This window comes from Equus asinus, chromosome 21 (assembly GCF_041296235.1).
Source record: "Equus asinus isolate D_3611 breed Donkey chromosome 21, EquAss-T2T_v2, whole genome shotgun sequence".
NCBI lineage: Eukaryota > Metazoa > Chordata > Mammalia > Perissodactyla > Equidae > Equus > Equus asinus.
In genome coordinates, this window is record NC_091810.1 from 87,439,138 (window position 1) to 87,452,969 (window position 13,832).

A 13,832-nucleotide genomic window follows, 5' to 3' on the forward strand; every position below is an offset into this window, starting at 1 on the left:
TCATCCAAAAAAATCTTCACAGAAACATCCAGAATAACGTATGACCAAATATCAGGGCACCATGGCCCAGCCAAGTTGACACATAAAACTAGCCATCACACTAGGGAGGCAGTGATAGCTCCAAATTCCCAGAAGGGATGGCTCCTCAGGGAGCTACAACTTGGACAGTGCTGGGAAGGAACACGCAGTGGGGCTCCCCAGGGTCACCTCTGGTGTTGACAGATTTCCAGTTTGGGGTACTGAGGAGGAGTCAGCAGTTTCTGTAGCAATGAGAAAGACTGGGCACCAAGGAATCCCAGAGTGGGAAGAGATTTGGGAATTCACACGGCCGCGGTCCGCAGACTTGAGTGTGCATCCAAACCCCCTGGAGAGCTTGTTAAAACAGGTGCTGGGTCCCACCCCAGAGCTTCTGACTCAGCAGGGCTGGGTCAGGGTCCAAGATTGTGCATTTCTAGCAAGTTCCCCAGTGATGCTGCTGCTGCTCTGAGAACCACACTCTGAGAACTGTGAACCTACAACTTGCTCCTCAAAGTGTGGTCCACGGACCAGCAGCATCGGCATCACGCAGGAGCTTCTTAAAACGCAGGATCTCAGGTCCCACCTTAGACCTACTGCACCAGAGTCTCATGCTGACAAGATCCCCATGTGATTTGTGAGCATATTAAAGTTTTAGAAACTCGAACCTTCGCCCCCACTCATTTTGAAGATGAGGAAAATCAGAGCAGAGGAGTGAAATCCCTTGCTTGAGGAAGGGGAGAGCTGATTCCTGGTTCCCGGTCTCAGTGTTCTACCGCACACCAGCGCCTTTCCACCTGCTGCAGGCCAGGACCATGGAGAGCAAACCCTGATGCCCGGGCCCCAGCGCAGAGATTCTGACGTAGTTGGTCCGAGGTTGGGTCCTGGGCACGGGCATTTTTTAGCTCTCCCAGCTGATTGTAAGGTGTTGCTGGAGATGAGAAGAACTGCTATAGGCCACAGTGAAGACTCGGTTTTATACCCTTATCCCGTTCATCTCATTGAATAACGATTTGAACCTTGTTTTCAAATGTCCTGCTCCATAGAGTCTCTTTGTTGGAAAACAATCCTCGGCCCTTTAAGTTACAAACTTCATTTGGGATGTTTTTTCTAATCAGACCGTGTTTTAGAAACACCTGCAAATGGTTGCGAGGCCAGTCCTCACTGAACCCCTACCTCTAGTGCCAATGAATTTCAGACATGCCCCAAATCTCCTCTTCCCTCTAAGCACACCCTGGAAGAAATGCCCTCTTCCCCGCCGATGAAGGGTCTCACTGTCTCCTCACTGACGGTTTTGCCTCTTTTTCCCGTAGGTCCCTTCAGGACTGAACGAGGGCTCTGGAAGGAGCAAACAGGCAAGGGGAGCTTCCTGAGAACTCTGGTTGGGCTGCTGGGCTGGGGGAGGCGGCGGCTCCAGGCTCAGAGTCCACTGTCCTTCCGTCATCTCTCCAGTCAGTGCTGGAAGAAACAGACACATAGCTGGAGGACCAGTTATATGAGACCAAGGTTGAGTGAATTAGCAACAGTTCCAGCCCCTTGCAGGGCTGCGGTCTGCTGGTAGCTCCTTGCCCCAATTCCTGCACCTCTATTTTTGAGTGGGAGGCGCTTAAAGCTCCCTCTTGGAGGTGTTCTGGCAAAGCCCACTTACCGAAGATTACCGCAGTCAATGAAAAAAGCCATGAGGTTTACCGGTCTTGCTGTAGCAGGAACGAAAGCCCCCCAGGCCCAGGAAGAAGACGCTGGGAGGGGCTTCTCAGAGGAAGGGGCTCGTGCTGGTGATTCTCAGGAGGCAGGAGGAAGTGAGGGGGCTGCTAGATGGGATGCTGTCAAGAAGAGGAGAGCAATTTGGTAACGGGCTATCTGATCTTCCCCAGAAGGCAGAGCACTCGAGTTGGTTGTAATTGGTGAAGGGGCAGCATCACTCAGATTCCTCAGAATAGAGAGACATTTAGTCCCTGTTGTGTTTGGGGAATGGTCTTGTCTCCGTCCAGCTCCAATCATGGCGAGGGGTGAGAGGTTTGTCTGAGCATCACTTACATGCAGCTGGGAAACCAGGTCTGGCTGCCAGCAAGGCCGGTTTTCATGTCTCCAGTTAAAATCCTGCGTTCTCCTTGAAGATTTCTTGCCTCTGTAATCCCCGCTCTCTTCACAACAGTTACTGTGTGCTGCAGAGACGGGTCAACAATACAAATTCTAGATGAAACAATCCCACTCAAAAATGTGAAACCTGCTCACCACATGCTTCTTTAAATTTTGGAATTGAATGTTTGCACATTTTCTGAAGATAGGTCCGTCAAGGAGCTCACATTTCTATCAATCCCCATATGCTATGGGTAACAGAAATCTGAATGGCTTTGCCTTAAATAAATTGGGGTGTTCCTTTCCTTACGTAATGAGAACCCAGAGGCGGGCAGCCTAGACAGGTTCAGCAGCTCCATGGTGCAATCAGAGACCCCATCTCCTTCCATCCATCTTCTCAGCCATCCAGGCCATGTTTGACATCTGGTCCTTCTGTACGTGCAGGATGGCAGCTTCACTTTCAGCACAGTGACCGTATCCCAAGTGAGAGGAAATGGAAGAACAAAAGACAAAAAGCTCAGGCCACCTGGGTCTGCCTCCTTTTAAAGGGCTTTCTGGAAGCTTCATCCACCGACTTGAGCTGACGTCTCGTCGGCCAGTGCTGCATCACATGGTTACCCCACATGCAAGGAAGGCTGGGGAATGTCATCTCCCTAGCCTGGCTTATTGGCCCACATGCCAAATTAAGTTCTGTTAGCAAGGGAGAAGTGGGGAATGGATATTGGTCACCACCAGCAGCTGGGCCATGTTCCCCTTAGGTCTCTGTAAATCTTCCATTATTGAGAAAGAAGTTCATAGGTGTGTCGGATATATGTTGGTGGTGGAGCAAATTACTCCAAAACATGCTGGCTTAAATCACAAACCCTTATCATCTCAGATGGCCTCTGAGAGTCAGGCTTCTGGGAGCAGCTCCGCTGGGTGGCTCTGGCTCAGGGTTTCTCACCAGGCTGCAGAGACTTGACGGCTTCACTGGGCCTGAAGGCTCTGCTTCCAAGACGTCTCACACACATGGCTGTTGGCTGGAGGCCTCAGTTCCTCGCCACATGGGCCTTTCCTGGGCTGCTGGGGTGTCCTCATGACTTGGTGACTGGCTTCTCCTGGAGCTAGTGATCCCAAAGGGAGAGCAAGGACGATGTCGTGATGCCTTTTATGACCCTGTCACCCACTGTTGCTGCCACCATATTTTATTCGTTAGAATCAGGTCACCAGGTCCAGCCACACTCAAGGAAAGGGGCAGTAGGCTCCACCTCTGGAACAGAGAAGTGGATATCTCTGTGGAGGCATTTTCAAACCACCGCATCAGGGGTGCCCGCCCGTGAGCCCTTCCCCTTCTGACCTCTCACCTCCTTTGTCTCTCTTCCCTCTCTTCTCACTTGCCTCCTTTCTTTCCTCTCTTGCTTTCTTTGTCTTCTCCCTCGTGAGTTCTCCTGGGTTCCCTCCTCTCTGGCATATGATTTCCTGTGTATCTAGTAGCAGAACAGCTCCCTCCCCCGGAAGCCAAATCCACCCAGAGCCCTGCTAAGAATTCTAAGAGTTCAGGTGGCCGGGCTCAGCAGGGAGTGGAGGTGGGCAGGCGGGGTGGGCGGACCCTGACCTGAGTTCTGAGGGCCCCATCAGGGCTCAGAGAACCAGAAAGATGACAGCACAGCCACCTCCCCTCTGTGCTTAAATCACAAACCAAAACAACACCGCACAGCAAAATACGGATAATGAAGTCTGACAAAGTTCTGATTTTTCCCAAAACTACTTTGAGCAGGTGTTTTTGAAATATGCAATATCAAATTCTTTCCCCACCTTTGTTGTTGTTTCGTCTCCCAGTTTTGCTGGAACCCAAAACACACGCCTAGCCTCTCCGGTAATTCAGCCCTGGTGAGACCCACCTAAAACGATAACAGCTGTGGACTGAGTTCCAGGCTGCCCCTGCGACAAATGCTCAATGGATGAGGAACCCACACAGTACTTACAAACCGGCACCCATGCCACCCGCTTCCCCGGCCATCCTCGTGCTCCTGGTAGCTGGTAGCTGCTGTGTGTGGCTCAGGTTGCTAGTTGTCTCCCAATAACCATCTTTCCCTTCTTCTGTAGGTAATAGAAGCTCCTGTTTTCAGCTGGTACATGTCTGGACACACGTCTGGGCACGTGTCTGCCTGGAATAAAGACCATATTTCCCAGCCTCCTTTGCAGCTAAGTAAGATCATGTAAGTCTGGCCAATGGAATGTAAGCAAAAGCATACATGCAATTTCTGGGAAACATCTTTAAAGGGAGAGAATATGCCTTTCCTTGTCCAGTTCTCCTTCCCTCTATCTGAAACAGGAACAAAATGGCTGGAGCTCAGTAACCATTTTGGGCCATGAGGTAGAAGTCACACATTGAGGATAGCAGAGCAATAACGTAGGAGAAGCCTGGATTCCTCATGATCTAGGACCTTCTGCAGCAGCTCTGGACCGCTAGCCCATGAAGTCCATTTACATGAAAGAGAAATGAACTTCTTTATTGTTTCAACCAGTGGTAATGGGTTTTTGTCACTCTTAGCTAAAACTAATCCTAGTGTTACAGTTCCTTTAAGAACCTGCCCACTGCACATAAGAACTCCTCATCTCATTTCTGATGGTCCATCTAGTTTCTGACCCTCGCTCCATCTGTATCCTCTTGGACTCTGGCCTTCCTTCTCATTCTCTGCTCCCTAAGCGTCGGCTTTGAGTCCACCTCAGTGACCTGCAAGTGCAGCCTCTCACCCCACTCCAGACTGCTCCTCCCTCACTGCCCTTCTGTGGTGATGTCTTAGGAAGGCTGGTCTAGGGCCCAGAGGGTAAGGGAGAGGCTGCACAAAGCAGAAACAACCCAGGGCATGACGCCTGGGGCATGCTCACTGGAAAGTCCTATCTGTCCAAAAGCAAGACACCCTCCTGGCTCTCCTTGGCCTTCCCCATCTCTTTGCTTCACGTTGTGCCAAAAATTCCTTAAATTAGAGCCATTTGGGTTTAAAATATATACTTAGAAAACTACAGCCAGCCCTGGAGGAATTAAGGGACTATTTTCCATTTGCAGTTTACTGTGAATTAGTTTAATCCAAATTCTTTTTTACTCATTCTTTCATTAAACATCCATTAAGAGCCTATTCTATATTCTAAGCTATATGGAGATAATTTATTATCTGACAGTTCTGGAGGCCAGAAGTCCCACACGGATCTCACTGAACTAAAATCAGAGCGTCGGCAGGGCTGGGTTCCTTCTTGAGGTTTGTGGAGAATGCATTTCCACACCTCTCCCAGCTTCCAGAGGCTGCCTCCTTCCTCCATCTTTAAAGTCAGCCACAGCGGGTGGAGCCCTTCTCATTGCATCCCTGGGACTTTTCTCCTCATCTCTCGTCTCTTTCTCTCACCCAGCTGGGAGTTTCCGCTTTCGTGTTCTCCACTCAAGCAATTAGCCCGGCGCCGCGGGAATAATCCAAGATGAGAGTCCCATCTCAAGGTCTGTAACTTCAGTCACATCTGCATAGTCACTTTGGCCATCTACAGTAACATATTCACAGGTTCTCAGGATTAGGGCACGGATATCTTTGGGGCTTTTATTCTGCCCCTAAATCCTTAAATTTACAAGCCCCCAAGCCAGTGCCCACAGCAAGATTTCTTAAAAGCCTCTTTTTCCTCTCCCCTCCACTTCTTCCGAAAGCTGCACCTGCTTTGGCATCTCTTTCCTCAATATTCTCCACAAAAACTCTCACAGGCCCAGCCTCTAAGCTGCCTCCCTTATCCTGGCGCCGCCTTCCTCCTGGGAAGTTAAAAAACCCGCACAACGAAACCTCTCCAGTGGGCAGGAGAGCCCCCTCCTTCGGCTTCCGCCTGTTGTAGAGGGACGCAACCACCCTTCGCAACTTGGTTTCTATGGGAAACCGGGTTAGGGCTGGGGTGCGGTCCACAGCGGACCTCGCGCCGGCGGTACCAGGCTGGGACATCCACCCTTTGGACACCTCTGTCCCTCCGATGCCCCAGTGATGACCTAGGACATGGGTCCCCAACTTCTGTCCCCTCTTAGACCCCGTCCTTCTCAGGGCCACTGGCTGCGACCACCTTGACCTGCGGCAGGACACCAGGAGATCTCAGGCCCAGCCCGCGCCCCGACCAGCCCTTGAACAGTATGTCCTGCCGCCCCTCCTCCCCGCTCCAGCGCCCGCTCTTCTCCCTCCGCGCCCGGCCCCTCGCGGGTCACCGGCCCCCTGCAGCCTCCGCCCCTGGCTGTGACCGCCCCGGCTGCCGTCTCCAGGGCGCGGACCGACGCGGGAAGCGGGTCGGCGAGGGACGGGGACACAGAGCGCCGAGTGAGTGCGGGCACAGGCGGGGGTGGGAGCGTGCCCGAGGCTGGTCAAGGTTGCTCCGGCGCCCCTGGTTGGAAGCTCGAGCCAGAGTTGGGCCCGGGCTCCCCCGAGAGGGTGCGGGCTCGCGCCTCCCCATCCCCCGCCCCTGGCCCCGAGCTCCCCCGCCCTCCCTCCCGGGGCCCGGCGCACCGCAGGGGCCCTTCCCGGCCTCGAGGGGTGGTGAGGATTTTCTCTGGAATCTACTGAAATTGTTGCGTGCCTCGGGAGCCTTGGAAAGGGAGCGGAAAGCAGCCCCTCCTGCCGGCCCTCTCCTTGTCCCTGAGACTCCGAGGGGCAGCCAGCAGCCGTCTGAGCTGGCGAGCAGGGCACTCAGAGCCGGGACAGACGGCAGGGCCCGCCTGCCCGCCCCCACCCTCACCCCTGCAGCCCCCACCCCGCCGATGCCGAGGAGGGGACAGTCACCTCAGGTGGGATAAGCACACCTAGCGTAGGGTGGGGCACACACTCCTTAGACCTCAGGAGACATCCATTCATGACTCAGCGGATCAATGCTGCCCCTAAGAACCTAGGTGGTTGCTGCCTCGGGCCACACACCTACCGGATATGGAAATGACATAAAGAAATGCTCATGATAAAATATTAAGTGAAAAACTCAAGATTGCAGAGGGTCTTAACAGAGTGTTTGTAGAATGTATCAGTGTGTACTTTGTGCCTCTGTAAATACCCGGAACGGACTGGTGAAAAATACTTCCTATTGTGCACAGTGATATTGTATAGCACCCGTCCTAGCTCTGCTGCCACAACAAAATGCCGCAGACTGGTGGCTTAAACAGCGGAAATCTGTTTCTGACAGTTCCAGAGGCTGGGAAATCCAGGATGGAGGCGCCAGCAAGGGAGGTTTCATTTTAAGGCGTTTTCTCCTGGCTTGTAGATGGCAGCCATCTGACCAGCTCTGAGGCCGCACCCTCATGACCTCAACTTAGCCCTCATCACCTCCCAAAGGCCCCACCTCCAAATATCATCACACCCAGAGTTAGGGCTTCAACATATAAATTTTGGGTGGACGCAAGCATTTAGTCCATAACAGTACCTTACAGAGTACAGGTGGCACAGGTGGTACCTTACACTGCTTAAGAATTTGGCTCCGGAGCCAGATGGCCTGAATTCGAATCCCAACTGCACTACTTGCCTGTGTCTGTCCTTAGGCAAGTCACTTAACCCGGCTCAGATTCCCCATCAAAGCATTTACTATGTGCCAGGCTCTGTTCTTAGCATTGGTCGTGTAGTAACTCATTATTCCTCGGAACAATTCTTTCTCACCATCACTCCCATGTTACTGATGAAGAACACTGCATATGTGGTCTCATTTAATCCTCACAAATACCAAAGAGGTGATATTCCCACTATTTTTACAGATGAAGAAAATGAGTTTCAGAGAAGTGATTTCCCACAATCAGCCTACTAATAATTGACAGGCACAGGATTCAAACCAGTCCCTCTTGACCCAAAGCCTGAGCCGCCCACTCCCACAATGCCATGCCAGTCTTTGCCAATTGCCAGATGGTAGGACTCACCTGGGATGGTTTCCAAAAACAGTCTTGGGAGTCAGCAGCCCAGTTCTGTTCTCAGCTGGATCAAGTCCCTTCCTTCCCTTCCTGAGCCCCTCTTTTATCACGTGTGAAACAAGACGTTAGCCCAGGCCCGAGATGGCAAATAGGTTTCTGGTAGCTGCCAAGTCTGGTTGCTCTGCAGCAGCCTGGAGCGGACTCGGGAGCAGAATTCTGAGGCTGCAGCTGGCCAATGGCCATGGGTGAGGGAAGTGGTAGGGTAGACAACTTCCCAGGAAAGTTTGCCCAGGACTTTCCTGGTTTTAGCACTCACAGCCGGGACAGTTGGTCATCCTCGTGATGGCTCCCTGGGATTAGACAATCTGTAAAGTCCCAACCAGAGCTAAAATATTGTGAGTTTCCCTTACCCCAGTACCTGAGTGTCTCTACATTCTGCTGGGATCATTCTGACTTTCCAGAATGTTTTTCGCTCATGATGGGGTAATTTTTTATGCAGCAATAGGATTCCAATACAAGTGTGATCTAATCTGAAACTGTGAACTACCTCCAGTAGTTCAAATAGCATCTAACAGACGTTGCTAGTTTTCTCTTGAATACTTAAAATACCCCACAGTGCCCTGTAGGTTTGCAGTCCCTCTAAGCACCTCGGGACACAGTTTGGGAACTGTGGCTCTAAGACACAAGGCATTACTAGAGATGCACGGTATTAAGTAATGACAAAAGGGTAGATTCTCCAAGAAGATTTATCAGTTCTAAATTTGTAGGCACCTAATAAGATAGCTTCAAAATATATTTTTAAAAATTTACAGAATTAATAGCAGAAATAGACAAATTTACATTTATATACCTCTCAACAACTGACAGAATAAGTGTATATGAAATTCAGTCAAGATAAGTGTAATGGGGAACCATTGGAGAGGTTTAAGCAGAAGAGTCACATGATCTGATTTACATTTCGAACATCGCTCTGGTAACTGGGTGGAGAACAGCCCTAAGAGGCCGGGCTGCTGCAGTCATGCAAGTGGAGAAGTGATGGCAGCGTAGCAAAGAAGTGGCATTCCTTTGGATATCTGCCCTTCTCGACAGCCCCTGCCTCCTAGTTTCTTTGGGATGCTCCACCAGGCCTGGATTTAACAAGGAGAGCCCCTTTTACTGTAAGATAATAAACACACTTTTGGACAGTCTCTAGCTGGAAACTTTCCCATTTGGGAAAACTCCAATAATTCCCATAAACCTTTGTCTCTGTGAACTCGGTTCAGTGACCCAACTGCTATGTAAGTTATCACATGGAGGAGCCCTCTGGGACTGGATAATTTAAAGAGCAAAATCAGTACTGATCGGGTAGCTTCCTGTGGCCAGCAGAGTAACAATAACATCAATAATAATAAGTTTATTGAGCGCTTCCACGATGGGCCAGGCCTCGTGCTAAGTGCTTTATATATTTACGTCACTTGACCCTTATGACGGCCATAATCCATTTTACAGATGGGGCAACAGAGGCTTGAAGAAGCTTCATAACTTATCTGAGGCCACCCAGGGAGTCAAGTGGTGGAGACAAGTCTAAAGTCCAAGTCTGCTCACCTCCAAAACCCATGTTCTCAGCCACTGTGATACACTGGCTGGCAAGAACTGTGTCTATGAAGAGAATTATGCCATTTTTAAATCAATGTGGCCTTGGTCATATTTAGTACCCACTATCAATGTTAACTGCATTCCTTTAGAATTGAGTTCCATGGGTACTGCCCCCGTTTTAAAGAATCTAAAAGAAAAACATGGACTCATGAAGATAGCAATTGGAAATTGAACAATTCCACTCAACTGTCTCGCTCTTGATTCCTTACTCCCGTTTTAAGATAAATGAAGCACTTTAAGATTTTCAGAGAACGATGTGCCGCAATGTTTGCCAGTTTTTAGTGAGGGAGGTGTGATCTGCTCCTTAAAAGGACATCTGTGTGACGGGTCTCAGGGCAAGTTACTGTTTTCAGAATCCATGTGGAATCCAACACTGGGAGACAATGCTGCGAGCGAAGGAAGGAAGACAAAAAGCTAAAGGAGCAGCCCTGCCCGTCGTTCCAATTCTCCAGAAGTTCCTGAGAACGTATGAGAAGCACTGTGCACAGACTCGGACGTCCGTGTGCCTGGCCGTCAAGAGGGACCTGAAAGCTGGCATTGACAATGGACAGATTCTCAGGAAGGTGAGCTTATGGTCTCCTCTGTTTATACCTCTGTGAAATGGAGTAGGGTTTACTCCCGATGATCATGGGTCCTCCATCTTCCCAAGCCCAGAGGTGGTGGTGTCACCCCCTCTGCATTCCTGCCTGACCGAAGCCCAAAGCCTGGCCTGCTGGCACTTCCACACCTCCCCGCTCCCGCAGGCCTTCCCACGGGCCTGCCTTTCTTCACACCACTTCACATCTGGAACGGCCAACCGTCCCCTTCTCCCATGCTACATCTGGAAAGTCCAGCTCAAAAGCACCACTTTTTCCTCGTTGCGAGACCTCCCTCCGCAGCACTGCAGCCACGGCCCTGACCCCTCCATGTGACTGTCTCCTTCCCCTGACTGCTGACTTGCCCGTGTCATCAGGTCAGACCTGAGCTCACCCCCACCTCCCGTCTCGCTTAGAGTGAGGTCAGCAGACACATAATTCTGACTCCAAAAGCCCTGGATTTCAGAAAGAATTCTGATGTCATATCTCTTCTGAGACTAAATCTCGGGATTGGGTATGAGGGGAAAAGAAAGGAGGCCAGCACTGAAACTAAATGGTCAGCTCCTGGGAAGGGGCGGCTGGAGGCCAGAAGGGGGAGCCTGGCCCGCAAAGACACACTGCCAACTTCACGACTTTTCTATCACCAGCCCAGAAAGACAGTCTGTGTTTTAATAATCAAATACCTACTGATTGCCTGAAATGCCAAGTGCTAAACAAGACACGATAATTAAATAGAGACGGGTGCTTAAGGAAAAAGATCATCACTATTCTAAGGTGACTTTGACCCAAATCCATCCCACCCATGTTTTTCCTGAATGCTGTTTTTGGGAATGGGAGGGTGATTGATTACATTGCATGCCACACAGAAAGAACCTCCTGAAGTTCCTCTCTAACCATCTCTCTCTTCCATCTGAACTTCCACTGCCCAGGGCAGCTGCCACCCTCTCCTCTCCGTCTCTTCAGCTCTCACCCCGCTTCCTCCGTTCTCCTCTCCCCCATCTGCCGTCTTCCTAATCCCTTCTTTTGCAGTTCCTTCCCTAGGCTCCCCACACATCTCCCTGCTCATCCCAGTGGAGGAGCTTCCCAGAGCCATCCTTTTTGTGGTAAAATAATTACTAATTTATTTGTTTCTACTATAGTTCTTCTAATTAGCTTCCGTTATTTAATTATAAAGGTAAATCATAAATCTTATTCAAATTTATAGTCCCTTCAGCAATGTTTTCAAACTTTTTTTTGTTACAATCACCATTGGAAATACAATTGACGTAATGACCCAGTATATAAGTACTGGTGTGACTCGGTATGACCATAAGGACTGTTTATGTTGGATGAGTTGCTTTGATGGTGTCTCCATTTTGGTTTTGAATCTCACTAAATTAAAAGTCTCATGAGACAATTATTCCTTATTGCATAGGATACACTCAGATAATTTCTCTCCTTTTCTATTTCATTAAAGAAAGAAAGAAAGAAAAGCTACTTGCAACCTGCTAAACTGATTTCCCGACCCAACAATAGATAGTGACCTGCTGGGAAAATCTGTGCCCTGTAGGACTTTCCCTGGAGCTCTGCACATGGCAGGAACTGCATGAATTTGTCTTGAGTTACCGCCTCAATGTGTACCTGATCCAAAGTCAATAACTATTAAACGTTCTTCGAATGTTGTTCAATGACAATATTCTTTCTCCACATATTCAGGTGCATGGACATCTCCTTATGATGTCCACCTGTAGTTTTTTCTTACATTCCAGTTTATACTTGTAAGACCTGATGACTCCCCGCCAAGCATCCCACCGATTTCCTTGGAACCTTTGCTTATGACAATTCGAGAAGAGTGTTACACGCTGGGGAAAGAGATCTGCATCTGGGGCCTTCAACTGAGCAACCCAGAGATTGCCAGACTCGTGAGTCAAGGATTTTAAAATTATTTCTTCAGGGGCTGGTCCCATAGTGTAGTGGTTAAGTTCCACATGCTCTGCTTCGGTGGCCCAGGTTCATGGGTTCGGATCCCTGGCACAGACCTACAGCACTCATCAGCCATGCTGTTGTAGTGACCTACATACAAAATGGAGGAAGATTGGCACAGATACTAGTTCAGGGCTAATCTTCCTCAAGCGAAAAAAGAGGAGGATTGGCAATAGATGTTAGCTCAGGGCAAATCTTCCTCAGGAAAAAAAATTTTCTTCAATTAACCTTAAAATTGAATATAAGCATATTACATCATGCATTCAACTTTAGTCATTTGGTTGTTGACTGACATGCTGCAAAGTTTTCTTTTTTTAAAAAAACATTTTTTTTAAATAAAACATTTCAAACATATAAACATGCAAAATATAATTGAACTGACATCCATGTACCCACCTGTCTGGCTGCATGCCCAGTTGTGTAGGCAGTGTGGGATAAGTTGCAGAGAGAGCGAAGAAAAGACCTGGAGACAGTGTACGAGACATAAGGTTATTGGGACTTACATGAGGGTGTGTCTAGGGGCGGCCGGCTGGACAGAGCTGTGTACCACTACCACGGGCAGGAGGGGGTTGCTTCTTACGAGGGGACGCAAAGGCTATGTGCTTGCCGAGAGGGGCTGTCCCTGGCATGGCCAGCATTCCCAGGAGCTGTAGCTCATGCGGAGGGGCTCTGTGTTCCTTCGTGATGTTCCGTGAGTGAGATAAGTTAAGATCTGGGCTGGCCAGACCCTGGATCCTTACCAATCCCGGCAGCCTGGCGTCCTGCCCAGAAGGGGGCCAGAAGGACACATGACTCTTAAAGGGCTCACAGTGTATTGCTGAGCATGCGAGACCCCACACCTCCATCATGTAATACACTTTTCTCAAGGAATAAAAAGTGCAGATATTTACAAATACAGTAGCTAAAGTTCATCTCACTTTTGTCTACCATCTACTTCCCAGAGATGCCATTAGCCTAAAGTTGTTGTGTATCAACCCCATGCATGTTTTTACACTTTTAGGACACGTGCATGTATGTTTTTACTTACATAAATGGAATTGTACTGTGTATGATTTTGTGACTTACTTTTTTACTCACATTGTGTTGTTGAGATTTCTCCATGTTCACTAATTTTGGCTGTTATATCATGGATAACCTTCATTCTTGAATGATAACTTTGCTGGATATACACTTAGAGACTAACCATAATTATTTTTTTCAGTTGAACTTCCATTATTGCGAGTGAGAAGTCATATATAAGGACTTTACTTCTGGAAAGGGCAAATAGATCATTCAGACCAACCCTTTCACTGAGGACAACAAGATAAGCTGAAATACACAGTATGAGAGATAAAGAAGCTTGACTCTACCTCACATCATACCCCAGAATCAATTCCAAGTGGATTGTAAATTCCAAAGGCAATACACTAAAGTTTCTGGAAGATAATATAGGAAAATATCATCATGACTTTGGGTGGAGAAAAACTTCTCAAACAGGACACGCACACAAAAAACCCCCATAAAATATTGATAAATTGGACTCCATTAAAACTAACAACTTGTGTTCAACAAGAATCACCATTAAGAGGGGCCGGCCCCGTGGCTGAGTGGTTAAGTTTGCACGTTCCGCTGCAGGCGGCCCAGTGTTTCCTTGGTTCGAATCCTGGGTGCACACATGGCACCACTCATTAAGCCACGCTGAGGCG

At 49.1% G+C, this 13,832-nt stretch overlaps 1 protein-coding gene across 1 annotated transcript in view; it reads left to right on the forward strand.

The window, feature by feature from the left end:
* The first annotated feature begins 1,693 nt into the window (after positions 1 to 1,693).
* LOC106838142 (uncharacterized) overlaps positions 1,694 to 13,832 on the forward strand; it is a 56,893-nt gene continuing 44,754 nt past the window's right edge. The window contains exons 1-4 of the mRNA XM_070492562.1: positions 1,694 to 1,863; positions 6,263 to 6,413; positions 9,964 to 10,173; positions 11,916 to 12,086. Of these exons, the coding sequence (XP_070348663.1) occupies positions 1,694 to 1,863; positions 6,263 to 6,413; positions 9,964 to 10,173; positions 11,916 to 12,086 (702 nt within the window). The remainder of the gene's footprint in view (positions 1,864 to 6,262; positions 6,414 to 9,963; positions 10,174 to 11,915; positions 12,087 to 13,832) is intronic.